The sequence below is a fragment of the Pseudorca crassidens genome, chromosome 2, assembly GCF_039906515.1.
Source record: "Pseudorca crassidens isolate mPseCra1 chromosome 2, mPseCra1.hap1, whole genome shotgun sequence".
NCBI classification, from domain to species: domain Eukaryota; kingdom Metazoa; phylum Chordata; class Mammalia; order Artiodactyla; family Delphinidae; genus Pseudorca; species Pseudorca crassidens.
The window spans coordinates 12,364,713-12,387,385 of record NC_090297.1 but is presented as its reverse complement, the minus strand read 5'-3'; the positions used below and the strand labels follow the sequence as shown (position 1 = coordinate 12,387,385).

Genomic DNA, 22,673 nt, shown 5'->3' with positions numbered 1-22,673 from the left:
AGTTGAGATGAAAGCGAGAGGTAGTCAGGGGCCAGTCATGGAAGGCCTGGAAGGCATGGAGTCTGGATTTTATTCTGAGCGCAGTGAAAACTACTGGAAGACTGTAATCATGGGTGTGATAGTAGTGGATTTATGTTGCAAAAAGATCACTCTGGTGCCTGTGTGGCGTCCCCGAGGGCAAGCAGGGAAGCCCTGAAGGAAGCAGCTACAGCATCCGAGCAAGAGATGGAAACATGAAGCTGATGGTGTCCCTTCTCCACTTACACTCCCTGGGCGTCCCACCCACCCCCAGCCCTGCCCTCCAGGTCCTCAGGTTTCTGTGTGTGTCTGCCCTCCTGAGCCACCTGCGTCCCTGCCTTGAAGATCTTCCTTTGGAGGCCTTGTGGAGCCTTGTCCAGGAGGTGCTGCATCTGGGGAGAAGACCAAACCATGAAAAAATGAGTGGATTAATCCGAAGGTTCTACACTAGAAGGGCCTTTAGATAGATGGCCCACCCGTTTCACTTGAGACCCAAAGAGGAGATCCTTATGGGGACACACAATTTAGTGGTCAAAGAGGCACAGGAGAGAGGAACTCACTAGGCCATGTTCACAGCATCCTTCTGAAACACAATTCCAACTACCCCACTCCCAGGCTGCAACCCCCGACTGGCTTCCTGTCCCGAGCAATGGTGACCATGTTCAATGAGGCCTTTGGGCCTTGTTTCAGACTGAATTGTGTCACCCCCACCGCGTGTTAAAGCCTTAACCCCCAATGTGACTTATTTGGAGGTGGGGCCTTTAAGGAGGTAATTAAGGTTAAATGAGGTCATAAGTGTGGGGCCTTAACCCAATATTACTGGTGTCCTTACGAAAAGAGGAGGAGACACCAAGGGTGTGTGTGAACAGAGAAAAGGCCTTGTGAGGCCGCAGCTGCCTGCAAACCAGGAAGAAAGTCTTCATCAGGAACCAACCCTGCTGGCACCTTGGTTTTGGACTTCCAGCTGCCAGAACTGTGAGAAGACACTTTCTGTTGTTTACAGCACCCCGTCTGTGGTGCCCAAGCCGACTGATGCAGAGCCCAGCTTCTGAGCTGCCCAGTGCTCTTGTTAAATGTTCAGGCTCACAGACCCATCCGACCCCCTGAAGCAGAATCCCTGGGGGTCGGGGCCCGAGAACCCATGTTTTGAACAGGCTGCTGACGCTCACTGAAGTGTCTTCTCCATGAGCTCCTGAGGGCAGTGAAGACTGATCCCCCCAACCCTCCAGCCACTAGCTCCTCTGACCGCCAGCCTCCCTCTCTGTGCCCAAGAGGACTTCACATCTTATCTGGCCTCCAGGTTAACTAGTAAGCTCACTCTGTCGAGTTGCCCCCTTTCCTCACACTCTCCCTGAGCCCTCCACAAGCCAAGCCTGAACAGGGCTGGGTGTGAAGTCTGGAAACCCAGAGATAAATCAGATCTGAGGCCTGTGACTGAGGCACTCGGGGTCCACGGTGTGAACTCCACACAGCTGTGATTAACCCCACCTCTGGCAGATGCGCTAGGAACTGCAGGAAGGGGAACTGAGTGACCTGGGAGTACAGGCAATGGTTTCAAGCTGCAGAATCCTGTAGGAATGGTTATTCATTTGTTGTATTTCTGCCTAGCTGCAGTGCAAGCAAGTTGCGGGCAAGTGCCCTGTCCCCTCTACCCCCTTGGGGCCTCATAATGGACCTCAATGATTTGTGGGTTCATGGCCCTCTGGCTGCTTTCAGCTTTACTAGGAATGGCCCTCCTAGTGGCTGGGGTCAAAGTTTTAAAAACACAAGACCCCATCTGGCAGAACAGAGACATCCTTCAGAGTCCAGGAACCCTAGGTTCTGAGCCTAGTTTTCCCACTGACCACCTGTATGGCGTGACTTCAGACAATCCCGTTGTCTCTGAGTTTCCTCATCTGTAAAAGAAAAGAAGGATAATAATATTTACTCCACAAGTTTGTTTATAGAAATAAACAAGCTAACCTCTGTAAAGCCCCCACTGTCTGGCTCTTAGTTGGCCTTCAATAAAAGTTAACTTATAGAGGACTTCCCTGGTGGCAGAGTGCTTAAGAATCCGCCTGCCAATGCAGGGGACATGGGTTCGAGCTCTGGTCCGGGAAGATCCCACATGCCGCAGAGCAACTGAGACCGTGTGCCACAACTACGGAGCCTGCGCTCTAGAGCCCACGAGCCACAACTACTGAGCGCGCGTGCCTAGAGCCTGTGCTCCTCAACAAGAGAACCCACCGCAATGAGAAGCCTGCGCACTGCAACAAAGAGTAGCCCCTGCTCGCCGCAACTAGAGAAACCCTGCGTGCAGCAACGAAGACCCAACGCAGCCAAAAAAAAAAAAAGTGTAATAGACAACCTGTCAGTAATGACCCACTTTGCGTCCTGTCCAACTAATGGGCATTTACTGAGCACCCATCTACTGGGTAACAGGCCTAATGCCCAGTGTTGGAACAGTGGAGAAGGGCTCATGGCCTCAGTGCTGAAACATCAGCTCCAGGAGGGCAGGGACTTCTTGTTGCCATTGTATTCCCAGCAGCTGGAACAGGCCAGGCATACAATAGGCGCTCAGTTATTATTTGTTGAATGAGTGACATCAATCAATCAATAAATGAGTGACTTTAAGACCTTGAGCAAGTCCGTTGACATCTCTCAGCAGCTTTTTCCCCATCTGTGAAGCCAGTGGTGTTTAATTCATATCGAGTTCCTGCCGAGCAGGAATAAGTAACAACAATAATAAGTAAACTTATTGAGCACTGCTATGGACCAGGCAGTGTTGTAAACCCTAGGAGGTAGTAGTATTTTACCTCCACTTTATGGAAGAGGAAACTGAGGAGCAAAGAGGCAGGGAAGGCTCCTGGAGAAGGGGGATTTGATCAAGTTTTGTAGGAAAGACTGGGGCTGGGACTGAGCAAAGTGAAGAGGATCCACGGCCCAGAGGGCAAGTCCCTGTCCAGGGTGTCTCTGAGCCGGGGTGGCTGCACACATAAGACCTACGTGGAACCCGGCAGCCTAACCCCGCCCCCCGCGTCTCCATGACAACAGCCTCCGCACATGCGCCTCAAGCACCGGAGCCTGGGCTGGCGGCTTGAGCCGAAGCCGGACGCAAGCAGGGCGGAAGCTGGCTCGGCGGGCTGGGCGGCGGGAGCGCTGGGCGGGCTTTTAAAGGGGCGGTCTCCACCCGGGCCCATTCGCCCGCGGGGACTGCTGATGGTGAAGGCTGGGTGGGCTTGGGAGTCAGGATCCAGGAGGCAGAGGAGAAGCAGGTCTGTGTGACTCCCCCACCCCCCGGAGGTGACAAGGGAGCTAGGGACTGTGTAAATGCCCTCTGGGGCAATAATGGGATGGCTGTCCCCCAGGGAGCAATACGGAGGAGAAAGGACTATGGTTTTGCACCTTTTGGGTGATAAGAGGGGGACGGGGGTGTGTAACACCTCAGGATGTTGAAAGGGAGCTTGGATTCCAAAAATGTTAGTCGTAATAATGAGAAGGGTGGGGCTCCATAGTTGCTCCATCCTCCAAGGAGGGAGCTGGGGCTCCAGGGGAGAGTCTGAGGGCAGGTTAAGAGGCCTCACGGGTACAGCTTAGAACAGTTACCCTCTCCCATCCCCTACTCTCAGCATTCTACCATCTCCCCTCCCCGTCAGGTTGCCTAGCCATGGCCAGACTACCTGCCCCAGGCTCAGTGATTGTCCCAGACTGGCACGAGAGCGCCGAGGGCAAGGAGTACCTGGCCTGTATCCTGCGCAAGAACCGCCGGCGGGTGTTTGGTAAGTGCCCCCCTCCCCCAGCCTGTCACCTGCCACTCCCTGGGGAGAACAGTGTCCCCTGTGGTGGGGGGCGTGGAGCAGAGAAGCAGGGCAGTGAGGGTCTTCTCCACTGCACTTCTCAACCTTGGGGACCCCAGAAGCCCTATCCTGGGGTCCCCACCCCCAAACCTCCTTAGCGTTAATTCTGTCATCAGAGCCATGGAAACAGCCAAAACCCTGCCAGGAACCACTGTCACCAGAGAGGCTGTTGATTGAGGCCTCAGCTGGTGGCAGGCCCTCTGCTGGGCACTTTATACAATGGACTCCAATTTAACCTTCTCAACAGCACGTTGCAGACTTGTCCAAGATCCCCTAGTGAGTAGAGACAAGCCTCTTCCATATCCTGCTGTCTCCAGGGTAAGACACTCATGTTCCCCAGGATGAAGCTAACTCACGCAGGCAAGGTCAGCTGACAGGCCAGCAGAGGGGCCTGGCATCGGCTGCAGGAGTCCAGCTCTGGCCGGGAGAGACAAAACAGCAGAAGGCTTAAGACCAGAGAGTGACAGGCAACCCACAATTTAGGACTTTCAGGTCCTACACCTATAGATGGATCACAGTGTATACTTTATTTTTTGCAAGCTTTAAATTAAAAACATTCAGGGCGGTCCAGTGGTTAGGACTCGGTGCTTTCACTTCTGTGGGCCTGGGTTCAGTCTCTGGTCAGGGAACTAAGATCCCACACGCTGCAAGATGGGATCAAAAAAAAAAAGAATAAATAAATAAACATTCATAAATATCTCACTGTATTGGTTCTAAGGAGTTTATATTAATTAAGAATACTTTTGCTGATATTTCTTCACTGAGGAGAGAATTAGGAAAAACCTTTCTTTTACCTGTGGGAAATCTAGGATATGTGATAGTATTAATAAAAACCATCTCAGGGAATTCCCTGGTTGTTCAGTGGTTAGGACTCAGTGCTTTCACTGCCGGGTCCTGGGTTTGATCCCTGGTTGGGGAACTAAGATCCCGCAAGCCGTGTGGTGCGGCAAAAAATAAAATAAAATAATAAAAATCATCTCATGCATCAAACTTTTTTGAAAAATGGTGTTATTTGGAGTAGGCAGTGGCCCAGTTCATGGAGCACAGGTGTTCCCAGCAGAGCTTCTCCTCCGGGGATGCTGCTTGTATCCCAGGCCTCTGTCATGAGTGCTGTATAGGGAATGGTTGGTTGGCACTGAAGAAGCCCTGAGAGATGAGGTTGTACATCCAAGGTATGACGGGGCAAGTGCACGTTGACTCCCTGACCCCGCCTGGATCCCTCCTTGCCCCAGGGCTGCTCGAGCGACCAGTGCTTTCCCCGCCTGTGGCCATTGACACCGCCCGCTACAAGATCTTTGTGTCTGGGAAGAGTGGTGTGGGCAAGACAGCGCTGGTGGCCAAGCTGGCTGGCCTGGAGGTGCCCGTGGTGCACCACGAGACCACTGGTGAGTCCCTCCTAGGAGGCCTTCCCTGGGGTGGAGAAAAGACTTGCCCTGGACCACATAAGCTGGGATTTGTAACCAGCCTTACCATTTACTCTGCAACCTTGGAAAGTCACTTCACCTCTCTGAGCCTACATTCGCTCCTTTGTCCAAAAAGGATAATAGTACCAACCCCTTGGGGTTGTGGTGGGGTTGGTGCTAGCGATAGTGGTGGTAACATGCCTAGCACTGAGCTGGCACAGGGTAGGTGCTCAGAAAACACCGATCTTCCTTTCTTGTTTCCTTCCACTGGATGCTGATTGACCATCATGTTGCAATATCTGAGAGTATTCCGGGACCTTTGGCTTCCCCAGTGCACAAGAGGAAACTACTTTGTCATGGCTAGGGCTAGGGCCGCCTCTCCCTGGTAGACTGGAGGCTCCTCTGGGGCAGGGCAGTTTCCCCCATCGGACTGAGAATTCTCCCACGTCAGGGACTATGCCTTCCCCATCAGACTGAGGACCCCCTAAGGTAGGGACATATCTCCTCTTCCTGTTCCTTCTGGGCCCCCTACTCCTCTCCACCTCTGCCTTCCCCATGCTGAGTGACTGACCCCGGCCTCCCCAGGCATCCAGACCACCGTGGTATTTTGGCCGGCCAAACTGCAGGCCAGCGACCGTGTTGTCATGTTCCGCTTTGAGTTCTGGGACTGCGGGGAGTCTGCGCTCAAAAAGTTTGATCACATGCTGCCGGTGAGCAGGAAGGTGGGCCTGGGTGGGTCCAGGAGGGGCTGGTTGCCTGAGGTGGGCTTCTGAGCACAGGCATCTGAGCCTGGCCTGCCTGGTCTGCAGGAGCCAGCAGTGGGCGTGAATGGACTGAGGATGCTGCCTGGGCGGGGAGACCTCTGCCCTGGGAGCAGCCGCTCCCTGCTCTGGGCCGCAGTTTCCCGGTCTGTGAAAGGACGGATGGTGCTGAGACTTCTCAGGGCCCTGCAGCCCATAGGCTCTGGTTACAAGCCCCGCGTGAGCCGCTCATCAGCCTCTATCCCCAGGCTTGCCAGGAGAAAACAGATGCTTTCCTCTTCCTCTTCTCCTTCACTGACCGGGCCTCCTTTGAAGACCTCCCTGGACAGCTGGCCCGAGTAGCAGGCGAGGCCCCTGGTGCGGTCAGGATGGTCATCGGCTCCAAGTATCCTTTGGGTGGCCCCTAGGACTGTCAGAGGCCACACTTGGCAAGCCACGGAGCAAGGGTGTCAGGCAGCCTGCCTCTGCCCAGCTATGGGGTCCAGCCCCATGGGCTTTATCTTAAAGGCTGCAACAGGGCCTCCCCCAGACCCTGGGTGTTGGGGGCAAGGGAGGAGGGAGAAGGCCGGGTTTGATGGAGTGGTAAGCAGAGGTGCCCGGCCAGGCTCCTTGACCCTCCTCCAGATTTGACCAGTATATGCACACGGACGTGCCTGAGCGTGACCTCACAGCCTTCCGGCAGGCCTGGGAGCTGCCCCTCCTGCGGGTGAAGAGTGTGCCAGGACGACGGCTGGCAGATGGACGCACGCTGGATGGGCGGGCTGGGCTGGCCGACATTGCCCATGTGCTCAACGGCCTGGCAGAGCAGTTGTGGCACCAGGACCAGGTGGCAGCTGGCCTGCTCCCCAACCCCCCAGAGGACCCCCCCAGCTGAGGGGTGGTGGCATGATGAGTGGGCACTCCCCACCCTCAGTTGACCCAGAGCAGGACCCAGGGCCCAAGGCTGGGACAGGAATATTGATCTCATCCCGAGGGCTGGCCAGAGGGTCCTAGTCGGGGAGAATGGTGGCCTGAGAAGGCTCCCAGCCCCAGAGCACTTTCCTTGTGGAATTCTTGGCAGTGAAGTGGGGCACAAGGCTCGGTAGGGCAGCCATCTGAGGGCATCTGGCTGTCCACTGGCCTCCTCCCTCTGCCCTAGGAGTCTGGGTTTCTGGAAACGGAGGAACTGTATGCGCAAGGCCTGAGGGCTCAGGCATCCCCCAGCCTCCCCCTGCCCTTCCCGCTTCTGCAGCAGCCATGGAGTGTGACTGGGGAGAGGGGGTGCCTCAGCTGGGCCCTGGGCCTCAGGTGACTTCAGTCAGAGCCTGTACGTGTTAGTTGAGGTAACACCATCTGCTGTACCAGGTAAACCCTGAACTCTCAGTGGCTTAACTTAATAGAAGTTTTTTTCTTTTTATGTCTCACCTCAGGTGGAAGTGAAGGTGGGTGGGGAGGCTCTGCTCTATACACTGATTCAGAGACCCAGCCTCTGACATCTTCAATGAGTTTCTTCCCAGTTTGTCCTGGGGCATCAACATCCCGTCAGCAGACGGGATGAGTGCAGGTGTAAGGTCCCCCAGCAGGTTTCTATGGACTTGGCCTAGGACAGTGTGCCTCATTTCTGCCCACATTCCATTGGCCAGCACCTAGTCACATGGTCACACAGAGCAGCAGGGGAAGTTGGGAAATGTAGTCCACCTGTGTGTCCAGGAGGCAAGCACGTCACTCTGGAATTCCTTTTTTTGACCATGAAGCTGTCAGGTTATGCTTAGGACAGGGGCCCTGCCAGCCTGGGGGAACCAGAAAGTATCACTGGGCAGGGACTGGGCCAGGTGGGGGGTCAGGGCGTGAGCTGGCAGGAGGCCAGCAAAGACAGGAGCAGGAAGGTGAGTGACCTTGTGCCCTTGCCCCATCAGCCAGACACTAGTGAATGTGGGCTAGAGTTGTAGGCACCTGCGGGCAGGTGCCTACAAAATCGGCCTTTATACTTTCTTTCCCTCCCCGGTGACACCCTCTCCAGCCCCATAGATGGACCCCTGGGCAGAGAGCCGGCCTGAGTCTGACCCAGCTGGAAGGGCCCTGGATGCCCAGGTCAGCCAGCTGACCCTCAGAGCCCCCTCTCGAGAAAGCAGCTCTGAACACTCCACACTCACACGCATGATCATGTGCCCACACACACCAGTACTTGCCCTAAAATGCTGCCCCGCTTCTCCCTCCTGGCACACACAGGAGGCTCCTGCATGCTCTCCCTGGCTTACGCTCCTGGCTTACTGATGGCCTGCATGGCACTGCTTGTCAGTCTGTCCACCCTGTGCACTGCCTGTAGGTTTGTCAACCTTTCCAGGGCCTAAAGCATTGATTTTAGCACCTTCTTACCCCCAACTCAGGTTCAGAGCTGAGACCTGAGCTTAGCCCATGTCCCAGAGGAGGAATGTTGCTGGGCAGGACCCAGGCCTCACAGCCTGCACAGCCCACCGGCCGACTCCTGCTCCCGCGCCGCAGAGTGTCCCACCGCCGCCTTCAGCTCTGCTTTGGCCCATTTCCCTCTGGTCTTAGCTCCAGTAGACCTCACCCACCAGGCAGAGCAAGGCAGGACCCAGCAAAGGTGGCCTCTGGGCTGGAATGTGGCCTTCCAGCTATGGATACCCGTGTGTGTAGTGGGCACCAGCTACCCCACATCCCAGCCAGTTATCTCAGGCCTTAAAGCGTCAGCATCCTTCTTGGCCACCAGCTCAGCCAAGAGCCAGAGGCTGCTGTGGAGAAGTAACCTAGATCCTCCCCACAGCAGAGCGGGACACTGGTTGGCACTGGTTAGCACTGCTCCAGTCGGAGAATCGACCCCTCACACACTTTCACCCCAAACCAGGAGGTAAACAATTCCCTTCCCCCTGAGTGAGAACGAAGTGGGGACCACAACGGTGCTAAGACTTGGAGCCGGCCACCTGCCGTCCCAGCGCTGCCTTCTCAGCCCCTCAGAGCCCAGGCCCAGTGCCACTTTAGTATTTCATAGGCTATCCCCTTAGAGGCCTCCACCGAAGTACAGAGAACTGGAAGCATGAGGGAGGAGGGAGCTGCAGAGCCATAATTCTCCTAATAGCTGGTGGCTGTCCCCACAGAGTGGACTCTGGGCAGGGTCGTGGAGAGCGAATGAGAAGAGAATGTGTGTGCGCACACACACACGGACTCAGGCCGGCTTTGTGGGCCTGGCACCTGAGCAGTCCACAGGGCTCTGCACTGGGGGGCCCACACCTGGTTTAATGCTCTGCTGTTGCCATCTTGAAATCCTTAATAATTTTTCAATAGTTTTCCACTGGACACCACCAATCATGTGGTAGGTCCTGCACAGGAGAGGGTCCAGACTCCAGATAAAGTTCCTCTCTCAGGGCCTTGGAGACAGAGGCCATCCTGTGGCCTGTCCGGAGGCCACCGGAAGTCGGGGAGTTGCCTTCTCCCCATTTTGGTGCCAGAAATTCCACCGTTAGGTTAAGCCTTACGACAGCTCAAAGGCAAATACCCTGCTGCTCCCTTTGTGGGCCCTGAGGCTACCTGGAGGGAAGGGGTGGTGACTGTGCCCCCAGGCTGGTTCAGGGGTGAGCCCTGACTTAGAGGGGATCCTTGGGAAGAGGGAAGCCATGTTTGCTCCTCCGGGCCCTAGAGCCCACAGACTTCAGGGCTCTAGAGGGAAGCTGGAGGGAGGAGGGACTAGCTTCTCCAGGGATGGGGGTGTGTATGTGCTGCAGCCCAGCCCTGGTGCTGTTTGTCAGGACATCCCAGCCCCCTCTTCTTCCCTCCCCAAGCCCCTTTCCTACAGAGGGGGAGTGCTATGCTCCAAATGGTTGTGTCCCCCCAAGATGCATACACTGAAATCCTAGTCCACAGTGTGATGGTATTAGGGGCCTTTGGGAGTGGATTTGGTCATGAGGACAGAGCCCTCATGAATGGGATTAGTGCTCTAATAAGAGGGACCCCACAGAGCTGCCTAGCCCCTTCCACCATCTGAGGACACAGAGAAAAAGTGCTGGCTGCGAACAAGGAAGAGGGCCCTCTCCAGAACTGGGCTGTGATGATGATCTTGGACTCCCGGCCTCCAGAGCCACGAGAAATAAATTTCTGTTGTTCATAAGCTACCCGGTTTGTGGTTTTTTGTTATAGCCGTCCAATGGACTAAGATAGGGAGGCTGAGGCCAGAGAGGGTCAGGCGTTTCTCCAAGGTTGCAGAGCCATGGAGCAGCCCTGATGCCCTTAGCCTTCCGTACCCCTCTCCCCTGGACTGTCCCTTCCCCTCATCCCCCAATGGTGTCTTCTGGGTGCAGCCCCTCACATGATCCCATCTGGTCTTGCTTTTCCAACCAGAAGCCTGGGGCTGCCTGTAGGAGGGGAAATACGGTACTGGTGCCTGGCTCCCTCCTCCCTCTCCTCTTTTTCTCCTTCCCCCATCCTTCCCAGGCCACAGTGAGCTGGTAAGTGAAGCTCCTGCCTGCTGCCAGCCACCAGCCAAGCCCGGCCTTGTGGACAACAAGGAGAACCCCAGGCAAGTTGCCTGCTCCCAGGATGAGAAAGGAGATGCAGGAGCCAGATCTGCAAAGGCTGCTGGGCAGGCCTCCAGAGCCTTGGGTGAGTCCGGAATGGGGGTGGGACTCCCTGGTGCTGCCCTGGATCTCCTTACTCCCAGGGCAGCCTGGTGCCAGCCATGACACCACCCCCGGCCTCCACCCCGTGCCATGAAACAGACTTGGGGGAGCCGTGCCCAGAGGGTGGCATGGGGCTCAGGGCCCAAGACAAGTCAGAGCTGTGTGGAGGCAAATCCCCAGAGGCCCAAGCTGGGAGTAGGGGGGTGGGGGGGCCCCTCCCTCCCTGTGACCTCAGACCTAGAGGCTGGGTCAGTGGGGGCGAGGTGAAGTGGGGAGAGTTGGTGTTCAATTCTATTCTAGAAAGAAGGGGTGTTTCCTGGGAGCAAAGGGGACCGACTGAGGCTTGGGGCCGTGGTCCAGAAGGAAGGTGAAGAGCTGTGACCTTGGGTTGGTCACTGTAATTCCTTTGTGTCATCTATAAAATGGAGAGAACAAGAGCACCCGCTCACTTCTTCTGAGTTGTAACAAGTAAATGCGTGTAAAATATTTAGCACTGGGCCAGGCAAACGTTGGCTACTGTCTTTGTCGCTGTTGTTACTTATGGTAGTGGTGGTGTTTCTGGGGCTGAGAGCGAGTGGAGAAGAGGGAGAAGGGTCGCAGATCGCGCCGACAGCGCCTCCACTGTTGCGCTTTATATTTAGCCAGCGGTGGGCGGGCGGGTGGGCGGAAGGAGGGGCGGCCCAGCTGGGCTGGTGGAGAAGTTCCTGGCACCTGCACCTGCGCCGGGGTCCTCTCACCCGCACTCCGGTCCTGTTGCGCCCAGGACGGCGATGGTGCCGAGGACAAGGACCGGAGGACGACCGTCTCTGCGCGTCCCGCTGCAGCATTTGTGTCCCAGACTCCGGAGGCAACATATTCCGCGACTGGAAAACCGAAATCGGTGAGACTGGGGCCAGACAGGACTCTTACCCCCACTTCACCGCTTCACTCTGGCAGCCGGAGTAGCCCACCCGCCGTCCCTCTCTTACAGGGAGGAAAGAGAGGTCTTACCTCCGCGAGGAATCCCGTGGCATCTCTGGTCCTTTTCTTGCAATGGGCAGTTCCTCCTTTGAGCTAAGCCCAGTCGCTCTTGCTGTGGCGCGAACTTTCCTCTTTTTTTTTAAATTTATTTATTTGGCTGTGCCGGGTCTTAGTTGTGACACGCGGACCTTCGTTGTCTCCTGCGGGATCTTTAGTTGCGACACGCGCTATCGAACCCGCGCCCCCTCATTGGGAGCGCGGAGTCTTAACCACTGACCGCTAGGGAAGTCCCACGAACTATTTCCTTTAATTTGGGCCTTAGTGGGACTGATAAACCCAGCCCCCAACTCCCCACCCAGGGTGGAAGTGGGGTAGGGTGGGGCAGACCGTTCCTAACTGCCCTTCTGCCCCCGCGATGGGACAGACTTCCTGCTCGTGAGGGAGGAGAAGCTGCGATCCCCGCGGCGGGCGTGGTGACAGCGACTCCTGCAAGCGGAGCTGGCGCGATAAGTTCCAGAGGAACCTGAGCGCGGCCGGGCTGCTCCTGGAGGAGGTGAGCGCGGCGCGGTCGGGCTGCGGGGGCTCAGTCCCCGAGGCCGAGCGCGGGCTTCCCTAACGAGCCTTGTGACCTGCGCAAGCGACTTCAGTACCTCATCTGTAAAATGGGCTTTACCGTAGCGTCAGCCCATAGAGGGGCTGTGATGATTAAACTGGCGAGCGTGCAAAGCGCTCAGCCCACGGCCTGCTCATTGGAGGTGCTCAGTAAATGGGAACCAGCAGCCACTACTCTATGACTCCGGCCTACTCAGCGTCTGCGTCTGTCTCCACGTTTGTAAAATGAGGGTGCTAGTTCTCCCCTCGTTTGAATTTCAAACGAGGAAACGCAAATCAAAGCGCTTTTGAAGGTGGCCAAGGGCCCGCGCGCGCAGAACGGGAACTGTCACTCCCAGGCGGGATCATGAGAGGTGGGGCTCCGGGCTCTGGCCCATCCGGAGACCCCGGCCCCCCAAGGAGTAGTGTCTCGCCAAGCGCCGCGCCCTCGCCGTGTACTTCGCCAAGCTGTGCGCCCTGGGAGCTGCTGGCAGACGAACTGAGCCAGCGTGTGCCGCTGTAGGTGGGAGGGACGAGCCGGGGCGAGGTCAGCCCGGGGGCGGAGTCTTCCCAGGTACCGGTGACCCTGCCCTAGTCCTGCAGGCCCGACGTAACCCGGACTCGGACGGGGGGTGGGGGGAGCTACTGCGGCGCCTTCGCCTGCTGCAACCTCTGCAGCAACACGTGCCCAATAAGCCACTGGACTATCCGCCGCTCCAAGCTGGACTTGTCTCGGGTGGGCGGGGCCTCCCGCAGAGGGGAGGGGCGCCAGCCGCAGGCTTAGCCAAATCGAGGCTCCATTGCTCCTCCTTGCTTTGCCAGTGAGGCAACTCCTGCTTAACTCACTTTAGGTCTCAGGCTTGTCCTTTCCGCAGCCTGGGGTTCAGGCCGTGCCCGAGCGGCTCCCCGTCCCTGATTCCCACCCGTTCAATGCCCCTCAGATGCTCGCCTGGCTGCAAAACACCCAGCCCAGGCTGAGCTTTGTGGGGAGAAGGGCTCTCTGGTTTTAGCAGCTGGCACATTTTTTTTTAATAAATTTATTTTACTTATTTATTTTTGGCTGCGTTGGGTCTTCGTTGCTGCACGCGGGCTTTCTCTAGCAGCCGCCAGCGGGGGTTACTCTCCGTTGCGGTGCGCGGGCTTCTCGTTGCGGTGGCTTCTTTTGTTGCGGAGCACGGGCTCTAGGCGCGCGGGCTTCAGTAGTTGTGGCTCGCGGGCTCAGTAGATGTGACTCGCGGGCTCTAGAGCGCAGGCTGAGTAGTTGTGGCGCACGGGCTTAGTCGCTCCATGGCACGTGGGATCTTCCCCGTCCAGGGATCCAACCTGTGTCCCATGCATTTGGCAGGTGGATTCTTAACCACTGTGCCACCAGGGAAGTCCAGATGGCACGTTTTATCCCTGTGTCCCCAGCCTAGAGACTGCCCTCCCATCGTGTTAGGTCTCGCATTCGGCGGAGGGTTCAGCTTCTGACCCCTGCTCTGCTCACAGATTCCTGGGCAGGGCTTCCCATGGCTCCTACTTCTCCAGCACCCACAGGCACCAAGTGGTGAGACAACTGCCTGGGGAGAGTCCAGCTGGGACCTTACGGGGGCGGGGTTGATGCCAGAATTCTTTCTGGCAGGTGGCAGAGATCCTGGCCCGAACAATCTATGGGAAAGAGAAACGTGCAAAGATGGTCATGGCCCGTCTGCTGACCGAGGGAGTCTACACTGCAGCCTTCCCACTGCGTGAGGTAGAGATGACACAAACCCAGCTTTCTTCCACTGCAGGGGCATCAGGAGAAAATTCTGGGACTTCCCTGCAGCCCTCCCGCCTTTCCTCTCCCTAGGGCCCCTGTGATCTGCCCGGGTACCAGGTGCCTGGTGCAGACCTCAACCCTCCACAATTGCTGTATTCATACTGGGCCTGCTGGGGGTGCTGGCAAAAGTACCAGCCCCTGCACCACATACAGGAGGACTTTGGGGACAAGGCAGCTATCTACTTTGGTTGGTGCATCTGGTGTTGGGGGTGAGGGCTGGGAGCTGGGGTTGAGTACAGAGATGGAGGCTCATGAGCATTCCGTCCCCCCACATTCTGTCACCTACACAGCCTGGGTGCTGCTTTTGTGGGTACCCTGGTCTTTACCTCTGGCCTAGTTACCATGGGCACAAATGTACCAGCGTGATGACTGGGAGTGCTGGGGGGATGAGCTGCATGGGCTGGGTCAGCTGGCTGGTTGAGGATAGACCCTCCCGGGATGGGGTACCCTTTGCTCATAGGGAGGAGATCTGTGCGAGCAGGAGTTCCTTCCTCGTGTGCTCACTCTGTGATACTTGTGCCACATGGAATACTTCTGAGATCTGCCCCATGGCCAAGGTGAGCCAGGGAAGAGAGCAAGGGAATGGGTAGGTGTTTGGGACCCAGCACCTTGGGCCTAGCTGCTGGGAGGGCGGTGCGCCCTCTCCCCCTCCTCTGCAGATGGGCCGTCTCTTTGACCATCTGGGAACTGTGTTCTTTAGCATCTTCATGCGCTTCTGGGCCACGGCCTTCCTGGAGCACTGGAAGCACAAGAGTACCACCTTGGCCCACCACTGGGACTGCAGTGACTTCCAGGAAGAGGAGGTGACGCCCAGCTCAGCCCTCCAGGCCCAGAACTCTGCTTCCTGCAGTTCTCAGAGGCCATAAGGCATGCTGGGAACAGCTCGGACTCTGGAGTCCAGCATCCCAGGATCCAGATCTGACTCTTCCCTACAATTTTCCTGGGTCACTTTCCCACCCTCCCCTGACATCAGGATGATATGAGGTTTGGTGAAGTTAAATACTAGAGGCATTTAGAGGCTCAAAGAGAAACTCTTCCTGAAACAGGGAAGAAGGAGAGAAGCGTTCCACTCATCTACCCATCTAGCCATCCACCTGTCCATCCAAACATCTAATCATTGATCCTGAATCTGTTTGCTTTTCTCCGTCTCCACTGCCACCCTCACTTTCCCCACCCCCTAGCCCCAGTCCAAACCACAATTCTCTCTTACCTGAACCCCTGCAGTAGCCTCCCAATATATCTCTCTGCTCTTATGTTTGCCCCCATTCAATCCATTCCCAGCTGCCAGGGCAATCTTTTCTTTTTTTTTTTTTTTTTCTGTACGCGGACCTCTCACTGCTGTGGCCTCTCCTGCTGTGGAGCACAGGCTCCGGACGCGCAGGCTCAGCGGCCATGGCTCACGGGCCCAGCCGCTCCGCGGCATGTGGGATCTTCCTGGACAGGGGCACGAACCCGTGTCCCCTGCATCAGCAGGCGGACTCTCAACCACTGCACCACCAGGGAAGCCCCTGGCGCAATCTTTTGAAGATACGAATCACATCCTGAATTATCCTACTCAAAGCGTTCTAGTGGGTTCTCATATGCACTTGGAAAACTATCTAAGCCCCTCACAGCAGCCCACAACCCTGTGTGATCTGGCTTCTGCCTAGTTCTCCTCCACTGCCTCCACTGGCTCCCTGCTGTTTCTTGAATAGGACAGGGTTATTTCCACCCCAGAGCCTTGGCACTGGCTGTTCTCTGCTAGAATCTTCTTCCAGACTTTATATGGCCTGCTTTTTGTCATTCATATCTTGACTTAAATGTCACCCTTTTAAAGAGGACTTTCTTGGGAACTCCCTGATGGCCAGTGGTTAGGACTCTGCACTCTCACTGCCAAGGGCCTGGGTTCAATCCCTGGTCGGGGAACTAAAACCCCACAAGCTGCGAGGGGGTGGCCAAAATAAATAAATAAATAAAAATAAAGAGGTCTTCCTTGATCACCCAGTCTGAAGAGGCTCCCTATCACTGTTTTAATCTCATCACAGCATTTATCACTACATTTTCTTGTTTGTTGTTTTTTGTCTGTCCTCTGCCACTGGAATGTGAGCTCCAGAGACCTTGTGTGTGATGTTGCTGTCTCCCTAGGGCCCAGAACAGTCCCTAGCATATAGAAAGTGCTCATTAAACATTTGATGGGTGAATCTGTGAATCACAAATCTATCTCTCCACCTATCCATCTGTCCAGATATCCATAATGTAATCCATCCAACAGTTAGGGTTGACAAGAAGATAGAAACGAGACTAGTTATTTCAACAGAGAGGATTTAATATAAGGTATTGATTGGTTAAACAGGTTCTGGAGGACTGAAAAAGCAGGAAGGAAAAACTGAAGTAACGAAGTCATTGTGAACGGCACCTCTTTTTTTTTTTTTAAGAAGATGTTGGGGGTAGGAGTTTATTAATTTATTTATTTTTGCTGTGTTGTGTCTTTGTTTCTGTGTGAGGGCTTTCTCTAGCTGTGGCGAGCAGGGGCCACTCTTCATCGCGGTGCGTGGGCCTCTCACTATCGTGGCCTCTCTTATTGCAGAGCACAGACTCCAGACGCGCAGGCTCAGTAGTTGTGGCTCATGGGCCTAGTTGCTCCGCGACATGTGGGATCTTCCCAGACCAGGGCTCGAACCCGTGTCCCCTGCATTAGCAGGCGGATTCTCAACCACTGCACCACCAGGGAAGCCCCCGGCACCTCTTAGAGCAGTGAATTATACAACTCATGTGACTCAAAGAGTGACCCTGCCTCTGCACACAGTCTCCTCCCCAACCCCTGCCGTGCTTCCCCTTCATTTTCTCATTACTTAGCACCTGTTTGTCTTTTAGGTCCTCGCTAAAATGTCATTTCCTCTGAGTGACCATCCCTGAAGACCAGTTTTCCTTCATAAGAGTTATTCACAAGTACATATTTGTGTTCATTTATCTAATGTCCGTCTCCCCAACTAGACTGTAAACTCTGTTAGGACTTAGATTTTGTCCAGTTTGTTCATCATGTCATATCCAGTATCTACTGCAGAGTGTATGTGGTCGGTTAATAGTTATTGAATAACTAATATATTATGTATTCATCCACACATCCATCCATCTACCCATCCATCCTCATGTCCATCGTCCATCCAACCACACCCTCGTGTCCTCCTCCGCCTAGCCATCCATCCATACATGCACCCATCTGCCCGTCTACCCACACATCTGTGCATTCACTTATAGAGATTTGCCTGTCTAGTTTGCCCGCCCACCTGTCCACCTACTGCCACCCGTCCTTCAGACTATCCAGCCCTCTCCTACATGTGCATCCATTTGTTGTTTACTTCTGTTTACTCACCCACCCATCCACCCATCCATCCATCCATCCATCCATCCACAGGCTCTTAGCCAGGCCTTGGGGAAAAAAGGCCCTGCAGAAACAAAAATGAATCAGACCTCATTCCTGCATTTCCAGAGCTCCCTGTGCAAACAGGAAAAGGCAGGAGGCTTCCCCCACCCCAGGGTCATGACACCCAGACCCTTGGGCCCTGGGATGTACATTTCTGTTGCCCCCTCTGATAGGAGTGCCCACATCCAGAGTTTGCTGCCCTGGCCCCACAGATGGCCCAGAACCCAGTGACAGGCCTGAAGGAGCCCTACTTCCCACCCCACACCCGTCTTCCCCGCCTACTCACCAGCTCTGCAGCCATCCTCATCATGGTGAGGGGGCATTGGGCCCTTGCTCTGGAAGGACTGTGCCCTCCGGGATGCGCTGGTGCCCTGGTGAACCTGCCTTCCAGCTCTGACAGCTCTCCCTGCTGGCCCCCAGCTCTGTGTGTTGATGATTTTCCTGGTGTCTGTCATCATTTACTGTGGCATCATCAGCATTGCAATGTTCCACACGGCCAACTCTGTGCTCATGACCCAGGTGAGTGCCCCTTGGAGCAATGGAGGGTGGGACCACTGTTCCAGACTCTGGGCACAACGGGGGCATCCTCAAGTTCCTTCTGCCTCTCCACGTGGCTGGGCTCAAGGTGATAGCCATCATGCTGCCTAGGCTGGTAATATTGCCGACATCGGCAGCACTGTGCCCTACCTGGTACTAATCCTCCTCCTGGGCCAGATCTACACCTCACTGGCTGAGCAGCTCACCAGGTGGGATGAGTAAGGGCAGGAGATCGCAGGGGTGTCCTGGCATCACTTGGGAACTGTGAGCCCTGAGGCAGGGCTCCGTGCATCTCAGAGCCTGCAGCTCCCACCTTGGTGTCCCCAGCCTGCTCAGCCAACCTCAGATGAAGGTGGCCAGGGGGGCATGGTTGGCCTTAGGGGAAGGTGGATTGGGGACAGAAGCATATGAGCTGACCCAATGGGCTGGGCCTGCCCCCTTACACTCAATAAAACTCTGACCAGCTCTGCCTTTTTCCCAGAGATGCACAGAGCCCAGACCCTCCATGAAGATGCCTTCACTTTTAAAGTCTTCATCTTCCAGTTTGTCAATTTCTCTCCTCTCCTTTCTTTTTTTGTTTTTCTTGGCCACGCCACACAGCATGCTGGATCTTCCCCAACCAGGGATAGAACCCATGTCCTCTGCACTGGGAGTGCAGAGCCTTAACCACTGGACCGCCAGGGGAGTCCATCTACTCCTCTCCCTTCTTTGTGGCATTCTTCAAAGGCAGGTGAGGACTCTCCCACCCACCCCCACCAAGGCTGTCGACTCTCAGATGATTTGCCAGCAGAGTGGCAGCATCCTTGAGCCTCTAGATTTGTCTCTACCAAGGTCTTGACCTTGAAGTTGGTCCTTGATTTCCCTGGACTTCAATTTTTTAAAAAACATGTTTATTTATTTAGGTTGTGCTGGGTCTTAGTTGTGGCAGGCAGGCTTCTTAGTTGTGGCTCGCAGGCTCCTTAGTTGTAGCATGTGAACTCTTAGTTGTGGCATGCACGTGGGATCTAGTTCCCTGACCAGGGATCGAACCTGGGCCCTCTGCATTGGGAGCATGGAGTCTGAACCGCTGCCCCAAGGAAATCCCTGGGCTTCAATTTTCTCAACTGTAATATTCCAGTGCATCATTGGGTAAATGTGAAACTCGAACACCTGCATTCATTCATTCACTCAACCTCCCATTGCTGACATTTGGCTTCATCACCATCTTTGTGGTCGCCTTTCCACTGAGCAGTCTGGACTGGATGCTGGGGACACAGAAACGAACCAGAGCTGGGCCTTCCCTCTAGGAGCTTCCAGTTTTTAACAAGGATGGGTCAGGAGTCCTCAAGGGCTAGACTCCCAGGAGGTGGTGTTACTGTGTAATTGCCATTGTCATTTGGCAGGAATGGGAGGGAGAATCACCAAAAGAACCACCCCTCCCCCCACCAGCAGCATGACTCCCTCTTCCTGGGCCAGAAATACCCAATTGACTTCTTATGGGTTGAGCAGTAGATATGGGCCATGGTCCCAACAGGCCTTGGGAACATAGCCTAGTTGGGGGCGGTGGGACAAGGCCTCCCAGCAGCCCGGTCACCAGAGTTATCTCTCAGTGGGTGGGCAGGGAGAGAGGTCAGCCTCAGCGTGGAGTTTAGCTGTGGCCTGGCTCCAGAAGGGGTGGGCACATTGCCAACAGATGCGGTAGGTCTACAGGTTTGTGGGATACCCTGGTGAGCACGGCAGGCTGCTTGGCATGTGGAACGAAGACGTGAGTATCCTTAGAGAGCCAGCTCTTGCGGGACGGCGGGGGGCATCACACCCTCAGGCCTGGCAGGGCAGGATCTGCCTCTGGGGCCTCCAAGGAGTAGGGGGCCAGCACCTAAGCCCTGAGTAAGGTGCTGTGTGTCTGCCAATCACAGTGAGCCTGGAGGCTGACTTCTCGAGCTTGCTCAACAGCTCTTCATCATCACAGTGGGCAAACAGCTGGTCAGCAACGTGCAGGAGTTCGTTGTGCTGTGAGCGCAGGGGATGATCTGGGGGTTGGGCCTAGTCAGGCTGGGGCAGGGGGCCTTTATGAGAGCAAAGCAGAAACCACCCCCCACCATGGGGGTCAGGACCCTGGAACATAAGTCCTAGTTCTGCCTCCTGTAAGCTCTGGCTTTGCTTCTAAGCTTCAGTTTGCTCACCTGTACAATGGGGACAATAATACCTCTCCAAGAGAGTTGAGTGGATTAAATGATATGCTGAACAGGAAAGAGGAGGGCTTTCTATTAGCATTTTAGATTGGGGAAGGGCTTTCAGAGACCGAGGATGGCCATGTAGGAAGCACAGAGTTTAAGAGCCCTGGACTCTGGAGTCTAACAAACAGGACTTGAGCTCTGGTTGCACCATTTACAACTTGGGGAGCCTTGGGCCAGGTCTCTGAGTCTCCATTTCCTCCTCTGTAAAGTGTGAATTATCATGGTGCCTATCTTTAAGGGAGTGGGAGGATAGAAATGGCATTGTCTGGTCCCAGGAAGCTGAAGACCTGGCGGCAGAAGAGACACCTGGCCGGGCTGCAGGACACCCAGATCAGGCAGGAGCAGCGGCGCTGGGAGGAGGACTGTGAGCTCATTGAGTTCAAGGGCCAGTTTGATGAATACCTGGAGATGGGTGAGCAGTGGCCCAGCAGTACCAGGCCCAGCAGGGTTCCTGGGGGCCTGGCCCAGCAGGGGAGGTGACCCCAGGCCTGACACTCCCCAACTCCAGTCTAAGTTCATCACCATCTTCGTGGCAGCCTTCCCACCGGCACCCCTATTTGCTCTGCTCAACAACTGGGTGGAGATCCGACCGGACACCCAGAAGTTCTGTGTGAGTACTGGTGGCTGGCGGCTGAGCGGACCCGGCTGCTCCTGCTTGAAGCCATTGCCTACCTTTCTGTCATCGTGAATGTGAGGAGAGGGGGGTAAGGAGGGAAATACAGGGTCAGAGGGGAAAATGAAGATCAGAGACTGGGAGGAGGCTCGGGAATAGGGAAATGGGGGCTGAGGGTGGAAATCAGGGTGAGAGATTGGGAAATAGGGGCAGAAGGCTAGGATCCTCGGGCACAGGCTCCTGCCTGCGGGAGTGGGGCTGGACCTGGGCGGGGATGAGTTAGGAGACTGGGCCCTGAAAGGCGGGACGGCCTTCCTGTGAAGCCCCCTTGCAGGCTTTCCTCATGGCCTTCACCTCGGACTTCCTGCCACGTCAACTTCATGCTGGCGCCCACACCCCCTGCTTACCTTGCCTAGGGCAACCACACGCCCTGCAGGTGGGAGAACGACCGGCCGGGGCTGAACGCGGTGGGGCGGGGCGTGCTTGGGAGAGGCGGGGCCCTGAGTCTGCGGACCCGCTGGGCCTGGCTGGGGGCGGGGTGCTGAATCTGGAGGCGGGGCAGTGAGCTTGTGGGAGGGGTGGGGCGGGGCCTAACTGGGAGGGCAGGAAGCTGAGTCTAGGGGGCGGCTAGAGGGCAGAGCTGGCTGAGGGTACTGCTAACCTGGCAGGGCCAGGCTCTAGGGTGGGGAGGGGTGGGAGTGCCGGTCGCGGAGTCGAGAACATCGCGGGACCCCGCGCCCTCCTCAACCCAGGTACAAGGGCTTTCGCGGCGCTCAGAGGAATCTCACCCTCTTCTACTGGAAGCTGCTGGCTGTGCGTCTGGGCTTCATCATCGCCTTCGAGGTAGGCTCAGCCATCTGTGCGTCGGACGGACCCGGGTCCAAGTTCAGGCTGTGCGGCTGACTGGCTGTAAACGGGGTATATTACAGAATAGGATCTACTTCATAGGATCGCTCTGAAGATTCAGTGGCAAGTACTTGCACAGCATAGTGGGTGCGCAGTGAATTAATGTCACGACTACTACTATTATTGTCTCTTGGCAACAGCCCTGGAGCTCCTTCCAGCTTTGCTCAAGATCCTCTTTCTCTAGCTCTGATTCTAACGGGGTCCCTAGTGTTAAGGGGTTCGAATTATACCTCCCTGTCTTTGGGCAAATGAGGACCTCTTTATGCTTCGGTTTCTTTACAGGTAAAACAGGGGAAGTAATTTACTCACCTCCTAGAGTTGTGAGGATTAACTGAATGAATACCCGGAAACCCTCAGAATAGTGCCTTGCACTTAGTAAACGCTCGGCAGATTAAGATTGCTAAAGCAGTCCTTCTCTTTGGCCCCTCCTTCTCCCCAGCACGTGGTGTTCTTCCTGGGCCTCATCGCCTGGCTCGTGCCCGACGTGCCAGCCGCCCTGGCTACCAAGATAAAGCGCGAGCGTTACCTGGCCAAGCAGGCGCTGGAGGACGACAGGGAGGCGCTACTTTCGGTTAGCACCGCCCACGGACCCTGGCCCCACCCCTCTGACCGCGCACCTATGCCTGCCCCCAGGCCTAGGCTCTGCTTTCTTGCCCCGCCCTCTTGTTTGGCCTCGCCCAGGGGGAGGATTGGCCGCTTGCCCTCAAATTTTCGCCTGGCCTCCCTCTTCATCCAGCTCCGCGCACGCCACGCCCCTTCTTTTACACTGTTTCCACCACTGTCGCTTCTGCTCTGGAGGGCCCTCCTGCTCAGCCTGACCTAGCCTTGCTTTCCGTCCACTGCAGCAAGGGCGCTGTTCCCAGAGCCCAGGACGTAGGGTCGAGTGAGGAGAGACTGCCCTTCCAAGACCCTAGTTCCCCCAGGATCCTCCCTCCTTTGGGGTCCTCTGCTTCCAGCTAGGGGTCTGGGCAGTACCCTGGCCAGCGGCCCCAAGGTCGGCCCTGGAGTTGGGATGAGAGGG

General features: G+C 55.9%; 1 protein-coding gene and 1 long non-coding RNA gene across 4 annotated transcripts; one reads left to right on the top strand and one right to left on the bottom strand.

Moving 5' to 3' along the window:
- The first annotated feature begins 2,347 nt into the window (after positions 1-2,347).
- On the top strand, positions 2,348-10,120 carry CPLANE2 (ciliogenesis and planar polarity effector complex subunit 2). Of its 2 annotated transcripts, none has more exons than XM_067721609.1 (6): positions 2,348-3,272; positions 3,654-3,776; positions 4,102-4,172; positions 5,087-5,239; positions 6,267-6,403; positions 6,643-10,120. In XM_067721609.1, exons 2-6 carry the CDS (start codon positions 3,665-3,667, stop codon positions 6,890-6,892), a joined length of 723 nt encoding a protein of 240 aa, XP_067577710.1. In that variant the 5' UTR covers positions 2,348-3,272; positions 3,654-3,664; the 3' UTR covers positions 6,893-10,120. The 2 variants fall into 2 exon arrangements, with proteins under 2 accessions (XP_067577710.1, XP_067577705.1); XM_067721604.1 differs by lacking the exon at positions 4,102-4,172 and adding an exon at positions 5,843-5,967 and having other exon boundaries at positions 2,645-3,272.
- Positions 10,121-16,359: 6,239 nt separating this feature from the next.
- Positions 16,360-22,186, bottom strand: LOC137215989 (uncharacterized). Of its 2 annotated transcripts, XR_010939527.1 has the most exons (4): positions 21,962-22,186; positions 21,535-21,653; positions 20,536-20,809; positions 16,360-19,161 (listed from the first exon to the last, which is right to left on the bottom strand). It is a non-coding gene; the product is annotated as an uncharacterized lncRNA (long non-coding RNA). The 2 variants fall into 2 exon arrangements; XR_010939529.1 differs by lacking the exon at positions 20,536-20,809.
- Positions 22,187-22,673: the final 487 nt, after the last annotated feature.

Bases quoted from the DNA above. Each gene is read 5' to 3' on its own strand.
- CPLANE2 (XM_067721604.1), top strand. From the start codon at position 3,665: ATGGCCAGACTACCTGCCCCAGGCTCAGTGATTGTCCCAGACTGGCAC. The intron at 3,777-5,086 runs GTAAGTGCCCCC...TCCTTGCCCCAG, and splicing joins GAACCGCCGGCGGGTGTTTG to GGCTGCTCGAGCGACCAGTG. The intron at 5,240-5,842 runs GTGAGTCCCTCC...CGGCCTCCCCAG, and splicing joins GGTGCACCACGAGACCACTG to GCATCCAGACCACCGTGGTA.